The 17,356-nt window shown below is 31.3% G+C and overlaps 2 protein-coding genes across 2 annotated transcripts in view; one reads left to right on the top strand and one right to left on the bottom strand.

Annotated features, from left to right (window-relative positions):
- LOC150098912 (uncharacterized) overlaps window positions 1-17,356 on the top strand; it is a 191,436-nt gene that overhangs the window by 37,223 nt on the left and 136,857 nt on the right. The window contains exons 5-10 of the mRNA XM_090404854.1: window positions 1,548-1,723; window positions 9,398-9,541; window positions 10,086-10,209; window positions 10,295-10,452; window positions 10,544-10,627; window positions 15,307-15,381. Coding sequence (XP_090260980.1) covers window positions 1,548-1,723; window positions 9,398-9,541; window positions 10,086-10,209; window positions 10,295-10,452; window positions 10,544-10,627; window positions 15,307-15,381 — 761 coding nt within the window. The remainder of the gene's footprint in view (window positions 1-1,547; window positions 1,724-9,397; window positions 9,542-10,085; window positions 10,210-10,294; window positions 10,453-10,543; window positions 10,628-15,306; window positions 15,382-17,356) is intronic.
- The window catches only part of LOC150098913 (uncharacterized), an 81,612-nt gene continuing 79,572 nt past the window's right edge, over window positions 15,317-17,356 (bottom strand). The window contains exons 4-5 of the mRNA XM_090404853.1: window positions 15,866-15,930; window positions 15,317-15,373 (exon numbers count right to left, since the gene is read on the bottom strand). Of these exons, the coding sequence (XP_090260979.1) occupies window positions 15,887-15,930 (44 nt within the window). The 3' untranslated portion in view covers window positions 15,317-15,373; window positions 15,866-15,886. The remainder of the gene's footprint in view (window positions 15,374-15,865; window positions 15,931-17,356) is intronic.

Raw genomic sequence — 17,356 nt, 5'->3', positions numbered from 1 at the left:
GATAAGGAGGTTATTATACCTCTTTATAAGACTTTGATAAAACTCCCATCGTAACTGCTGAGCACAGATCTGGTCACTTGACTTTCTTGAGTATAAGGAGAAGTTGGAAAGGATCCAGAGAAGAGTGACCAAGATGATGGAAGGTCTGTGGGATGCACCTGATCAGGATAGATTCAAGATTTATGGATTATAAGCATTCGGAGATAAGCAGGAAGGGATGATATTCCACCTTAGGTAATTGTAAATATAATAATAATAAAAATAAAACGATATTAATCATTTTATTTTTATTTTATTTTTAAAATGTTAAGACTTTTGTTATTTTTTGGCTAATTTGTACAAGAAATTGTCATTTTGTATTACTCTGTTTCGGACATTCTTTTTCCACACAGTTGGAGAAATACTCAAGAATGGTGGTGATGATGTAAAGCGCATGCTCAATGACGAGACATATGTGACGTGTAATACGTTGTCATAGAGACCCTCGCTATGACAACATAGGGCGTATCTATTTTCGAGGGGTAAAATTGTTTACTGAGATTAATGGAGATAAAATTCTGCTATCGTTTTCAACAGATGTAAAGCGATCATGCTGTAAAATTTCCTAAGTAACTGTCATTTCTTATAGTGCGTGCTAGTTTAAAAAAGTCTAGGTTTTTCATCTTAAAAAGACTTTAACTTTGAAAAAAGTTGATATAAACTTTTACCAATCAAAAATACTAGACCATACTAAGGACGTCCGATATACTTAAAGAGGTAATGGCTGTCAGTGGATCCCCAAGAGGGATGAGTTTAGATTCATAGTAAGACCGCTGGAAATAAGTTAATAATAATTCGGAGATGTATTTAAAACAAGATCTCCAGTAATCCCACATGCTGAGTAACTTCTGAAAGCTCAAAATTGTTATATTAATATAAAAGCCATTGTGTATTAACCAATCATATTTCAGGTAAATCTTCCCTGGTAATGAGAGTACTTGTGTTTCCCTGTGGTGCCCCTTGTGACGATTCGAAAAGTTAAGTTACTGGCAGGTTTGCCAATGTATAGATGAGAAGAATGCCATTGCCTCCTGGAACATTGCTTGACGATAGACAGTGCATAATAATGGGTTTTTGAAAGAGCTTTCTTGGCTATTTTAAGAGCAATGGGGAAAAAAGTGGTTGGCTACTGAAATACGCAAGTAGCGAACCTGTGGGACCACCCATTGAAACGTTTTGATCCTGGAGGTATTGTGTAAACCAAGTCACGCAATTTTGCATTGGTAAATAAAAACGAAAAACTGTTCTATCTTATGTATAAATTGGTGTCGAGTTATTGAAGTAAATGTTGTTTATTTTACTATAAATTTTTGCAAACTAAGATAACTTCGAATAATTTTCTACGTTTTTAAAAATTCTATAATGTCGGAAAATATTAAATAAATATTCTGAATAATTTACATAATATTCTCAAAAATGGCTTTTGTGGGGCTTATATATACTGTCCCTCATAACAATGATGAATACTAAGTCTTATTCTTCAAGTAAATTCCTCTTCTGTTTTATAGTACAAAACTGGAAGCCACCCTTCGAAGATAAAACAAATGAGTTTGGTGCATATTCTGTTCGTCTTCCTGTACAGCTTGTTGTCATCAGGAAGAAAACTAGCCAAAATCAGCCTGATATGGTTTCATTACAGTTTTCCTTCTACCGCCCGGGTAAACTCATCTCACAAATTGCCGAGGTAAGTATAGAGGAGTCTTTTCAACACACACACACACACTACACTACTAGTACAAGATGAAAATTAATACCATTTAAAAAAGTAAAAATGAGATAGACACAGAATTAAGGGAAATGCTAATGCGTAACTAATTCTCTCACCTGGATGCGCCACTGGTTATTATGAATGAATGCAAATGACGTCATACATTATTTACTTGTGTCGCTGTATGTTACATTTTTCCACTTAATCATTTAGATGACGTCATTAGTTAGTGCATTGTCCATCGGCAGATGGCGCCACTAAAACACTATACATTACTATATATATATATATATTAATTTATTTAACAACGAAATTTAATATTTGCATTCATTTCACGTAATTTTCACTTCATCTCACGGGTTCCAAATCTTATAATAAAACATACTTAAGATGAAAAAAGAAGTTTAGCACCAGCTCATACAAAGTGAAGTGTGGGTCGATGCTGGTTGTATTCTTCTTCTGAAAACGTTCAGTCTCTTTAACTAATGAGCTCGATTCCGACACAATAAATCAGAGCTCTCATGTACAGCTCGGTTCCCTCCTCTCGGGAATTTAAAGCAGCCACTTTTACGAGACAAGCATATTTTTTTCTTATTTTCTATCTTAAGGAATGAGCACCAGATTGTCAAGGCTTACCAGACAAATGATAGTATGGATTCAGTCGATCCCCGTTTGTCATTCGACTTCCCCCCATCATAGCACGAAGTGTCCTTGCTCTCTCTCTCTCCTCTCTCCGCAATTCCAAGGCACGCGCAATAGGATGATAGATGAAATGAATATTTCAACGTCATTCTTAAAGATATTCATTATTAGATAGCTTTAGATAGAAAGAGAGAGAGAGAGAGAGAGAGAGAGAGAGAATAGAATATTTTGTGACCTTTCAATTAATGGAAGGTTATTTTGATCAAAAGATTGGAATGCAATCCAACCACTGGTCTATCCACGTTCACTTAATATTTGGGATGTTTAAGATTCTAATATTGATTGCATGACGTTCGCAGAAATTATTTTTTTGATTGAACATTTTATTAATTCATTTAAAGCGCATATATATAGAAATATTTGATATAGAAAAAACATCAAAATTTTTAAAAAATGAAGTGTAACTTCATTGTAGTTATGCGATAGAATGCTTTTGTTTTTAAATATTTTTAAAATATTTCTTAAAAACTTTACGGGAGTTAAAAAAGTATAAGTTTTTCATCTTAAAAAAGCTCTAAATTTCTTAAATCATTTAAAAAAAAGTTGATATAAATTTTTACCAATCAAAAATAAGTATAAATGAATTCCTTATTGTATTGTAGTAAAGCAAAACATGAGAGGAAATTTAAAGGTTGGAAGGGATTGATTCATTCAATCCATTACCCTTGGAGGATAATGCATGGCAATGCTGTAGCCAATGAAGTTCTAACTGAGGCTCGGCTATTGCTGTTACCCTCCTGCCATGATCAGAGCTTTAATAGCTCATAACACCTTATCCCTACACCGTCCTCTACAGATAACGGGGAAGATGAAAAGCATTCTTGCTTCGCCCCTTTAAGCCAGTCCTTATAAGGACTATAAGGAAAACATGAGAGGAATTTTCAGTCCTGTCTTTGCCTTCAATGCTAATTGCATTTGCTTATTATAGTGTATAATATAATATTATATTATATTATAGTATACAATATCATCATATTATCGTATATAGTGTATACTATATTATATTATATATTAATATTACTATTATAGTATATATCATAGTATATTATATTATAGTATATAATATTATAGTATATTATCATATTATAGTATATAATATCGCCGAAAGTAAGAAATGTGAGAATTTCCTCGAGTTGTAAGTTCTGTATTGGTTTTCTAACTCGCGCTCGTTTCGCTTGCCAATCTCAGCTTCTTTTACTTTAAAAAGATCGCCGAATCCTCTTGAAGTCCTTGATACACATAAAATTCAAACCGATGATTGTATTGTAAAATTTCATTTCCCTGGCAGGAGAAAAGATAACACTAGGAAATTGCTTCCTGTGAAACAACTATTATGCTTGGACCTTGATGTTAATGTTTCTAATGACATTAATTTATACGGTGTTATACAACTAGGGATAGAAGTGCCGCTAAAAAAGAGAAATAAAAATTAGATACAATTTATACATAATATATTGCATCTAAAATATAAAATTAGAAATAGTTTAAATGGAAACTCTTAAATTTTTCTTTAGAAATATTTCATTTTTAAAATCTTTATTGAAGTTTTATTATACACCTTTCGTCTTTTAATATAGCGTTCCTAATGAAGTTTAAACGTCTGTACATTACATTATGCTAAAGCTCACAAAGAGCGGGCATAATAATTACATTATGAACTTCGGTGATTAGAAATTAGAGACCCAGGGTAACGGATGGCAATGCTGTAGCCCAGTGGTTCCCAAACTTTTTCGATTCTTGGCGTCCTTGCTGAATCCAGGTTTTCCCAAGGCGCACTGTGTCAAATTCTAACAAGTACACTTTGCGAAATAGCGAATAATTTTTTTTAATTAAAGGCTTAGGTAAAAATAAATAAAACACGTATTTGATCACAAAAAAAATTAATTGAACAAATTCAACTAATTATCATTAGTGGGATGGATGAGCCTGTTGATCACCGCCCATTTTCTCATATCTTGGAATCAAAGTGGACACAGCCACCCTCATTTCCTTCTCCACATTAAATTTCGCGCGATATCTAGTTTTTATCACAGCGACCGCCGAAAATCCAGCTTCGCACAAATAAGAAGTCGCAAATGGAAGTAAAATTCTCTGAGTTTTTTCACTCAGAAGAGGATATTCGTCTTTTACTGATATACAAAATTCAGTTAATTCCATGCTGCTAAATTTTGTTTTCAACGTATTGTCGCAAGACAATTCAATAAGATTATCTTATTCTGCAGCAGTAAATTCAGATGGACCACTGGCATTAAATGGATGTCGAATCCATGCAAATTTATCGATATTATCATTCTGAAAATATTTCTCAAAAGGTGCATGTTGTATCCCTGCAGGGAGAGATTCAGAGCAGTCATCTTTTCAAAAAAATATCACAAAAGGATGCTAGTTTTACCAAAAAATCTTCATTCACAAAATTTTCGGTATACTTGTGGTCTTCCTCTTGAAGAAAAATATAAATTTCCTGTCGCAGTTCAAACGTACGAGACAAAATTACCACGAGAGAGCCATCGCGAAGTGCTGTAAGCACAACAAAGACGTGTGCTTGGATCCCATATCCTCACATAGTTTTTGAAAAAACCTTGCCTTCAACGGCCGAGTTTTTATAAAGTTTACTACATGTTCTAAGACCTGGTTCAATGTAGGATTCAGATATTTTGACGCAAATGCTTCCCTGTGAATAACGAAATGAGTCCACCAACGCACTTAGTCCACTTCAAATTATTTTCGTATATAAAAGTATCAAGGATCTCGATCAAGTCTTGAGCCTTAGCACCAGCAGTGATACTTTTACAAAAGAGAAGGTCTTCTACAATATTATTACCATCTGTAAAGCTTACATAGCAAATCAAGTGAGCATCATTATTATTATCTGTGGCCTCATCCAGCTGCAACCCAAATTCCTTCCCTTTTATTTTTTCAATTAATTGATCATTGAGGTCCTCCGCTATTGTGCCGTATTCTGCGACTGATGGTGTTATTAGACAAAGGATAATGTTCACCATATCTTCAGCAGCCGGTAGAATGAGTTCTGCGATGGTATGAGGCTTCTTATATTTTACGACTCTACGTGTCACCTTGTAAGATGCTAGCAAAGCATTGCTTAGTATTAACGCCTGCTTATAAAAACTACCTTTTTGTTGATTTAACTCTTTTAACTTTCTGGTAAAGTAGTCACGAGATGTACTAACCATGCTTGGGATGATTGGTTTCTAAATGGCGTTTCAACTTACTTGGTAGCATGCACTCTGGTGCCCAAACTGTCATACACAGTAATACACAGTACACACTGCGGCCTCCCCTTCACCATTGACTTCTGTCGACGTAAAACGAAAGTCCAAATAACTGTCATCATATTTTCGATATTTACGCTTCTTCACACTCTTGCCACTATTTGACGGTGTGCCCTCTTTATTTTCTCTTTGACAACGCTTATTACTGTTTAGTAAAAACCGATCCATTTTTAAAAATACATACGAGAAGAAATACTTCAAAAACTTCACTTGACTAAATCACAACAATATTCAGTTGATGCAATCTCCGAAAACTAATTCAACACTAAGACTGCGCGAAACCGACAGCTATTCATATACGAACACAAACTACCGAGAAAGTAAAACAATCGAGAAACTTAATTATTGTAGAGCGCCATCTAGTAACATTCGTTGAGGCTTCTGCAAACAGTTATTACTAAGTGAGTTACTGGTTTGCACCAGGTCCGCTAGATGTCGCGTCCTATCACATTGAATTGAAAATGGAAATAAAATTATGAAATTATGAAAATTTTGTAATCGCGGCGCCCTTGTGAAGAAGCCGCGGCTCCCCAGGACGCCGCGACGCACACTTTGGGAACCACTGCCGTAGCCAATGAAGTTTTAACTGAGGCTCGGCTATTGCCGTTACTCAGCCATGACCAGAGCTTTTAACTCAATAAAAGCCCATCCACATTTTCTTCAATCAGAGGAAGGGATAAAGTATCAAGGACTCAGTCCATCTCCCCCCCCCCCCAAAAAAAAAAAACATGACATTATATTACATTAGATTATCAGCTAAAAGTAGAAAGAATTTATTAGTTTTTTAGTTCCTGTTATTATTATATTATATTAGTTTCTATTTCCTATTATTAATTCTTTTAGAAGTTTTCTAATGTACACTTTATCTCGATTAATAGTACAATATTTCATGTTATTAGTTGTTGTTTTTTTATAATTTCAAATGTACACCTTTTCTCGGATAATATTGTGATATTTTATAATATTAATAAAATTTATTATTAGAATATTAGTATTAATAAAAATAAACAATATGTTAATATTAAAATAGTTTTTATATATATTGTGAGATAGCAGAGAATGAAAATTAAATACACCTTTTATAAATATTACATCTTGATTAATAAATAATACGTTTCTTTAGAATTGCTTTTGCTGGCGATAAGTGTTCGTTTGTCTATTCTGCAAAAAATTTTACTCATTCGCTGCCTGTAAATATATCACCCAATACAATAAATACAATATATAGAGATAATTTCAAAATAAAAATATAAAAAAGAAAAACAATTCTAGGATAGTCGCTTAAAAGAAAAATTGCAAGCATTCTTTGCTTTTAAAGCAATTAAAATTTCCATCTATCTGGAGTTGGAGATTGGAGATAGATGGAAATTTTAATTGCTTTAAAGCAAAGAATGCTTGCTATTTTTCTTTTAAGCGACTATCCTAGACTTTTTTTCTTTCTTTATCTTTATTTTGAAAGTATCTCTATTTTGCATTGGGTGATATATTTAAAGGCAGCGGATGAGCAAACAAATTTGCAGAATAGATAAACGAACACTTATCGTTGGCAATAAAATAGAAGTGCCCCATCGAAATAACTCACTGATAAAAAAAAGTAAAATGTCTAAAAACGTGAGCATCCATTTTTGCAACACCCTGTAGCACTTTCCAATATTACTCTAAAAACGAACGTAGTTTGAAACGTAATATAAAAAAAGTAAATATTGTCACCATTACCTGGAAACTGTTGGTCGTATTGTTGGGAAATAAATAGGTTGCAATTGACAGCTTGTATTGTGAACGGAAAAATCCGCACTATCTCTCTCTCTTTCGCTCACTCTATTTCTCTCTCGCTTTCTCTGTGTCTTTCCTATCAGCTGTAAAAGTAATCAACTTGAAGCTTGGCCCCATCGAAACTATAAAATTCAATCTGCTTTTTTTATATATACTTTCACTTTTCCGACCGGATACATTTCGAAGTGTCAACAGCAATCGATGGCATTCCATTCTTATGTGTAGTCGATACCCCCTGTGAGACGTAAGAAAGCTACTCTTTCAGCAACGGGCGCAACCAAGCAAGAAAACGACCGATTGATCAACTTCCATACAGAATCAAAAAAAAAAAAAAAAAAAAAAAAAAAAAAAAATTTAAACCCTTTAAATACATTTCTAGTAATTATGACAATTGTGGTACAAAGTTCTATTCATTAATCATAGTGATGGTTGAAAGATTAATACTAAGGTTAAAAAATCTAATTCCATGAGATAGATGAAAAAAAAAAAAAGAATTAAAATAAAGAAGTAGTCGTGAAGAAATATAAACAAATGACACAAATTATGAAATCCTAAACGAAATGGATTAGATATTGATTTGGCTCTGAACTCATTCATTGATGAGTCATTGATTGCCCAACATCGAGAACAACTAAAGCAGAGCTTCTTAAATACTAAGTTTGGGAAATCGGTGGGCAGTTAGTGTCCATCTTTAGCTGTCAACAATAACTGTGCTCATGACTACCACTAATTTTAAAGACATCGAGAGGAAAACAAGCAACTGTGGCCATTTTGTGATCCTAAATCCTAACTTGAATTGTTGTCTGAAATAATGTGTGTATTAGGATCGTTTTTTTTTTTTACTTTCGGGATTAAAATAAATTTTCCAGTTAAAAATAAAACTTATTTATCATTAGAAACCGCTAACTCGAAAGCTGGTTAACATAAAGTATAAAGTTCGTTCAAGCGATCTTTCTTTTAGGTCTAGCATTATGGAACCAGAAACGTCCTCACTAGTCTATACAATTGTATAATAATGTATAATAACTTATGAAAACCCATCTTCCATTTATTAATAAATTCTACAGTTTAATTAGCATATAACAAACCTTTCACATTTCCGAATATATAATATAATCTTTTCATTTTAATTTTTCACTTAAAGAAACCGGTGTTACTCTATATTCGAAAACTCACTTATGACTTTGACTTGTCAAGATCGCACAGTAGATGTGTATTTTGTCGTGCTTCATGTGGATAAATAATTGTTGAATTTCTCTGATGAGCTGTCAAGTTACTCGCAAACTAATAATATTTGTTATTTTATTATTAGAACAATAATCAGCGAATTATTTCTAATGGAATGATTCATCCCATGAACTATTAATTATTAGACAGTAAGGTTATATTTACCAGGTTATATATAAGGTTATAAAAGTTAATACATAACACTGATTATGTATGCAATTAATTTGATTTGTTTAATAACAAATTATATTGATCAATAAATATATATGTATATATTATTAAATGGTAACTATTGTTACAAGTTAATACATAGATAAACACTGATTATATATGCAGTTAATTTGATTTGTTTAATAACAAATCAAATTGACCAATAAAAATATTGTATACGAAATTAGGCCTGAATTAATGCGTTTAGTTTAGTTGCGATTTCCCAGATGGTCCGCCCTCTATAGGTCATTCACGGTACTAACATGAAATAAATTTCCAAATCTTTCAGGATGAGATTAACATTTAAAAATGAATAATAGCACAGTGTTTATAGAAACCTATTTTTGAAACCTAAATATCATTTATTTAAATAAAAACAAAGCTTAAATGGTCGGTAAATCCTGTTAAGCTAACTGATGTTCATTCAATAATTTCATTTCATTTTCAGGCATTTCAGATTCCTGTCGATGTGCACTGCCCTGGCTATAACGCAAACGTTCGTGTGCCAAAGTTTCCTGATAATTTCATGTACAATTCGGAGATTATCAAGTATCCCTCAAATAACGCACCTCCATTAGTATTTTATGAAAATGTAAGTCAACAAATATTTTAATAAATGCATTTAAGATGTTTTAACTATTGTATAGAACTATTCAAAATAAATACGTCGTAATTTTTATTAATATGGAAGAAAAAATATACTTCAAATTAGCATGCAAATATGAATAACATAACGGCTTTAAAAGATTTAATTATCAATATATGGCATAATATAATGTTTATATTTATAGAAAGTAATAGAAATAAATAAATAATTTGTAAATAACCTGTTTTCTAAATTAAAAAAAAAAATAAAAAAACAGGTTATTTAAATTTTAAAAAAAATTAAATTATTTAAAGTGTAACTGTTTGACTCTGTACTGCAGTACGACTTCCGGTATGATAAAATAAAATAAGTAAATAAATAAATCAGAAATTTTACTCAGCTGTAAAATCACGAATGTTAAAAAAGGATGTGCTGAAAATCACAGCGGGGGGGGGGGGGGACTGTAAATCCTTACAAGTTACATAAAAGTATAATAAATTCTGTTATTAAAAATTTTAATACATTCTATCGCTTTTTATATTATTTATAGGTGTACTATGACAAAAGTTCCAAGTTTATTAGAATTGATTTTCAAGAAATTGAAAAACTGCCTTCATCGAAAAATACAATTCGGTTTTCTACAGTGAAATCAGAAATCCAGGACTTCATTACTGGTGAGTTAATTAAAATATTGCCATAATATGACATACTCATACGATATTAGTAACTATCCGAACATGATCATCCGAATCTTTCCAGGAATCCAGTACGAAATTTTCCCAGTAGCTGGATATTGCAAAATGTCTGTCCTAAAGACAGCTAATCTGGCATTTTTAGAAGGAGACAAAGTATCCGGCTTTCCCGAACCCATTCAGTTCTTCTCAATGGACAAAATCACAACGTCGTACAATGGCCAAGTAAGTATCTTCAATTCTATCTTAACTTAAGAATGCTATTGCTACGACACACTGACCATCGCATCTAAGATGAGTATTTTTAACGTTGCAGTATACGGAGAGAGCGATACCGACCGATGTATTCACCGGAATGGATAGTGAACGTGCGTGGATCTATGAGCTATTTTTCTCAACGGTAAGTCAAACCTCCGAGTGTTTTAATATTACATTTAAACTCTGCACGTCCCTATTGTGTTGCTATTAATTCGCACACCCCCTGTAGATTTTCGACCATTCTTTGTATTTCACTCCACGAAGGAAAGAAGGACCTTCATATTTCAAAGAGTAACGCAATGCCAAATTGCATGCAGGCACAAGCACTTTATTCCTCTTCCTTTCTCTCTTTCATTGTTTTTGTCCCGCTCTGTATGCAAATGAGGTACTCAGCTAGAGGTAATTCTAGATTAGACTTTGGCCTTGTTCATCGGATCCTTTTTATGCACCTTTGTGACGTTGTGTTGCCGGTGTTTTTATTCTTTATGGGCCCGATGTCAAATGTTATGACTTTGCTATAACTTTTTCCTGACGTATGCGTCTCTTATCCCGCTTGACTATTGCAATCTAATTGATTTACTGCCTTTCCTCCTATATTTAATTTATCTAATACTGTCCCTACGATGACTTTACCTCCCTTGATGTTGCTATCATACTCGATTTTTCTTAGCTTTACAGTCCCAAAGGGTAGGCGTGTTTCTTTTACCCCCTAAGGTCGTCGTATTGCACATTTCTTCTATTTTCATTTTCGAAGAAGCAAAGATCGTCCCACCTTTTCCTTACTGACTAATGGCCCCCGGATCATATTTCTTTGCATTAGATTTTTATATATTTTTTTTCTTTCTCAATTTTATACCTGAAGTTCTTTTTTGTATTTTTTTTTATCATTTCTGAGCAGGTTGTGTTGAGAATAAATGACACATGTGATTTTCATATATTATTAAGTAAACGTATGTTAGTTTTAGTTTTTTCGAATATAATAATTTCTAAGTTAAATATAATATGTAAAAGGAATTTATATTTAACACTTTTCTAGTTTATAAAATTTTAAAACGTATTAAATGAGATATTTGTTGTTATATTTATACACCATTTCTATAATTGTATTTTAATGTAATATATTTTCTAGAGATGGCGTGTAAAAAAAAATAAGTATTCACTACATTATATATATATTTATCATTTAGATGTAAAATTGGCTGAGAATTGTGAGCTTTATTTTAATTCCATAATTTTTAATGAGAAGATTGCTTTAAGATCACAAAAACCGATTGTGACCTTTTATGCGTGTTTGTTTTGTCTGTTGTTCAGAAGCATTAAGAATTCGAACAAATGCGCATGCACGCTCATTTTAAAAATATCGTGATATCACTAAAAACAGTGCTCCAATAGATAAGCTGTTTGAAGGTAAGAGGCCTTCAAACTCTCAGTGCCATTTTGAGAGAGAAAGAGGTCAAATAAGTCTTTTCGAAGGTCTCTAGTCGAAAAAGCTTCAGCTGGGAGAAAAGAAATAAAAACGAAACACAAACTCTACTCTTTGTTTATGTCGTATTATAAATGTTCAGCATTTCTCTTTAGTTTCTCTGAAAAATATAGCATAATATTGCTAAGTGCGATTTATATATATATATATATATATATATATATATATATATATATATATATATATATATATATATATATATATATATATATATAAGGACCATGGCCTCAAAATACCTTAGAAAGGCTCTGGTTTGTTTTCAGAATCCTTCTTCCTATTGTGATCAAATTAATGATAGGTTCTGACATTGCAATGTCTGTCATACACACGCACAAATATGATCTGTCTGTGAATAGTTGCTCTTAAATAGACCTCAAGTATTTCAGTATTCTTACAACATAAGCAGTTTAAAAAAACATTTTACCACAAATGAAGAAACTATATCATTGAGTGAACCCCGTTACAGAAATTGTTGATATATTAGTAGTTGTTTTTGTCTTTATATTCATAAATATTTTCTTATAAATATAATTAACCTGAAACATATTCCTATTCTATTGCTGGTATTTCATTACCTGATATTTTAACCAGCTTAAAATTTCTTAGGCAATAAGCTATGTTAAAACTATTCTAAAATGTTACAAAGATAATTTCAAATATCATTAATCGCATTAAGTTATTGAAATGTTCACAAGAAAAAAGAAAGAGAACATATAACTGCTTAGAACGTACTCTCAAAAAGCAATTTATTTATCCATTTAATGGAGTAGTAAAAGCACACGCACACACACATTCTTTGTCTCTTATTTTTTATTTTATTATTATTTATTTATACTGAGGACTTGCTTTATAACCGACTATTTAATCTAGTCTCCTTCATTCTGTCTTGCTTTGTTCTTTGGAACAGAGGCTTTCTCACACTATTGGGTCATGAGACTCTCGTATGTGTAGGAGGGGGGAGTCATAAAAATGCGAAAATATTTCTTATATCTGTATCCAGTAAGTTTTGTTCCAACAAGAAGTTTGTTGTTTAGCAAAGTGTGGGAAACTTCAAGAGAGAAACATTGCTTAGATTATGTGTTTCTGTCTCCCCCCCCCCCTTAAAAAAAAAAAAACTAGGATGAACAGTTCGACGTACCTTCCGGCGTATTTCCAGTATTCAATGATGAATCAGATAGAAATACTACATGAAACCCGAATGCTGAGCGAAACTATTTTTGATAATTTGTGTAAAAATGCAGCACTGATCAGAGTTGGCAGTCAACAGGTAAAACTGAAGTCCTAAAGAACAGAATAGAAGGAAAAAGTTCTTAAAGAATGTAAATTTTCAGTACCTTGGTTTCCACATCGATACTGTAACTGGCATTGTGAAAAGAAAATACAAAGCTCTTCATTTCCATCTGAAAATCCAAACTCATCAAAGGAAATACAGAATTCGTCTACACTAAACTACCAACCAAGCCATATTTCTATATGGCACTCAGACATGACATCGCTACTGAAAGAGCAGTTAATATCATCGATAGCTTTGGGACAACATGACTTCGATCAGTACCAAGCATGGATCAGTATCAGTACATGGCAAGATCGCATTCCTAATGCTATCATTCTTGAAGAAAGCCAGCAAAAAAAAAACCTAATAGAAACAATAGAAAAAGGTTAGGGTATCCTCTCTGCAACCAACAGACTGGGGGTTCCCATTCCACCCTGGAAATGACCGTTCTGTAAATGTCCTTAGGTGGAAGATGAAGTTCATCGCTTGGAGTAAGATAATTTTCCTTACACGTTGCTAGCCTTGCTACAGTGGAGTTTCCCCCCCTCCGGCTGGACGTAACAGGTTCTGGCCATTGTACAAATTCCACTTAAATATATATATATATATATGATGTAGAATTACTGTCATCATACCGACAGACACCTGGAATGTGGCAATTACAAAATGTGTAAAATCAGGGAAAGAAAGTATGCAACGTTATGAGCTATGTTTATTGCCTTATAACAAAACGTAGGCAATTTCAAATGCATTTAAAAATACATTTTAAATGCTGGAACACGGCTTAGCTCACTTACAATAAAATTTTGCCATTACGAAACTTCCGGTCTGTGTTTATGACAATGTAATATACAACAGGAACAAAGTATTAGTGAAGTTGTATGGCGCATGTGCAGCCTCAACCAATCGAAAATCTACATTTTTTTAGACTGAACCATTTGCGACTGTAGGGAAGGAAGAATGAAAAGAAATTTCAAGAAATGAACTACAAAATCAGATGACTTTTTTTTTCATAGCATAGGGACGTAAGGTTGAAAATGTAATTTATAAATTAACATTAACCATTTTGGCTGACCATACAAAAAAGTGTGTTATTTGAATAAACATTGTAGTTTATTTTTTATGCGTATTTTTGCATGTGTGCTACAAACATTACTATGCCTTCTGCACTATTTCCAAGCGATACTTTCTCTGTAGTTTGGAAGTATGATCCTTTTTATTGGAAAAGTTTTTCTGTGTAAGTACAATAAATAAGTAAATGGAGTCCCTTTAGCTGTTATTATTTTATTTAATTTTAATTACTAAATAGTTATTTATCTATATTATTTCATTATTATTAAACCTAGTTGAATTTTATGAAATTGCAAAATAAAATCCTTGCAATCTTAAAATAAATAAATTTGGTTGTAATTATTAAGATATATGATCTCTGTAGCTTAAATTATCGTATTAAAATATCAACGAATGATTCAATGTTTGCAAAGCAGATTATATGTATTATTAAATAAATAATTCATTAAATTAAATAAACTTTAAATAAATATGATTATTAAAATGACAATGATATTAAACTATATGATTCCTGAAAAGTAAATTTTGTTAAATAAGATTATTAAAACTTAAAAGATGTATTTTCGTCAACTTATTTTAAAAAACATTTAAAACTAAATTGTTATATTAGTACGTTGAAGCCATGCGATTAAAATGAATACTTTTAAGTAATAAATAAACAATATTGAATAAATAATTTTAAATAAATAAAGGAATAATATAAATAGATTGCTTTAAATAGTTGATTCTTAAAAGATGTAATTTATCTTATACATTTTTTTTTCCTTTCTAGTGGTAATTTCCATATAATTTTTTAATATACCAATTGGTTATCAATATATTTTCCAGATCATGTCTAATAATGCGATTTAAGTGGTTATACATAGCAATCACACAGTTGTTACAAAACACTTTTATTGTGACTGTTGTAAAATACACAAGCGCCGGCTTTACACAAACATTTTCCCAATGGGTTTGTATCAAAGGACTAAGTGAGCATAACGTCTTCTTACAGAACGGGACGCAGATAGCTGAGGGGACACAAATCGTCAACTCCATCCTGATGAAGATGGTAGCACGCCCTGCACAGGTAGGGGGAAAAAATAATTAGAATTTTACTGAATTAATGAGATTGCTTATTTCTTTTTCTAAAATGTGTTCTGATTATGAAGTCTGCGGTACTGCAAAGTTTTAAGTGCGAAGTATTAAAATAAAATATAAACAGAAAATACTTTAGGTGAGTTCAAATTTTGGTTGCTTTCTTGATAAATGTATACGATCGAAAAAATAAATTGGTATGAAATGAAAGTTATTGATATTTCAATTCAGCTGGATGCTTTTAAATAATTTGATTAATTTATAAACACTGATTTAAGTTAATCTTAATTTAGTTTAATTTTACATTATTTTAATTGATTTGTAAACATTATTATAAGCAGAGCAGTACCAGTTAGCTGTTAACGACAACATATCTGAAGTTAAAATTTGGACTTTTAAGGACATTTAATTGGATTCATTGCATCCATACACGGATATTTTATCTACCAGAACTATTAATAGGCATTATTCCTTACCTAATGAAATAACACCACAGTTCAAGATGCATGTTCGAGGCAGTGATTAACGATTCTTGGTGGTTCTGAAAAATAAACCAAGAAAAAAAAAAAATCAGACTCTTTTAGTATTCACATGAGAATTTTGAATCAGTGACTTGTTCTCATTTTGTTGTAGAATAGTGCTCTATCTTCAAACATGAGGTGTTTGTATAATAATAATAATAATAATAATAATAATAATAATAATAATAATAATAATAATATCACTTAAAACAATATTTATTCCTACAGTGAAATTAAATTAAACGTTATTTTTGTTATCACAATTGAAATATGAAATATATTTTTATAATTTATATAAATATAATATTTTATATAATATAAAATAAATAAAAGAGTACCCACCAGCACACAAATTTCGTTGAACGCTGTTGAAATGAATCAAGAAAATTGAACGCTATAGAAATGAAAGTTTCACTATTGCTATTTTATTTTGTAAATTACAGTTAAAAATAGGCCACCATTATGGAATATAATGCTCTATTCACTTGCAATTATATTCAAGTCATTTCTTATATTAATAATTTAAAAAAATAAAAATGTGTACTTTTGTACGATAAATTGCTGAATTCAGAGTATAAAAAGGCGAGAGGCTTAGAACTATTTTCGAATAATTAAAAATGTTTATATTATATTATTATAAATTATCAAACTCTTCACCTAATCAAAGCCCTTTTTACTTGAAATTGCTTTATAGTTTAAACATATTCACTACGAGAATGAATTCAAACATTATAAAGCCAATTTAGTAGAAGTTATTTCACACAGCATATAATAGAGGTTATTGAACACAGTATAATAATAAGCCATTTTTAAATATTCGATAAAAGTATATAATTAGTAAATAAAGTAAGTATGAGTATCAAGAAATTCCTGAAAGTAATTGAATAGTTTCTTGCAAAACAAATTATAGATTTACATCAATATTTTTATCTTTTAATTTTTGTATTCTGTCCAGAAATTTAAGAATGAAACAAACAACCGTTTCCTAGGCAACATTCTTTTCGTAAACACTTTAGCATTCTACTTAGTTCTTAGTATTTAGTTCTTTTTGTTGTTCTTTTCGAAACATATGCAGATTTTATGCCTTTTAATTATTCGTTTTCACAGTGAGATCGCAACCTTTCTGAAACATATTCTACAGAATTTCAAAAGTGCATTCTGTTAATATAATAACGGTATCAAACAATGAAAATTGTTCTAGCAAATCATTCAATTACTTTCCTAAAGTGAACAAGGGATAAAACCGTTAACTTTAAATACAAACATGTTTAAAATTAAGTTGATAAATAATCTGATTTATTCGTCTACTTTTCACACTAATCCGTTTACATTATTAGCATATTATTATATTTGAAATTCAGAAATCTTCAAATTCAATTTGATTCAATCAATAACAGAAAGAGTAATCAGAATAATATTAAAAAGGTCGCCAAAATAAAATGACAT

The sequence above is a fragment of the Typopeltis vanoorti genome, chromosome 15, assembly GCF_054136105.1.
Source record: "Typopeltis vanoorti isolate ZY-2024b chromosome 15, IOZ_Tvanoo_1.0, whole genome shotgun sequence".
Classification (NCBI taxonomy): Eukaryota; Metazoa; Arthropoda; class Arachnida; order Uropygi; family Thelyphonidae; genus Typopeltis; species Typopeltis vanoorti.
This window is presented reverse-complemented; position numbering and strand designations above follow the sequence as displayed.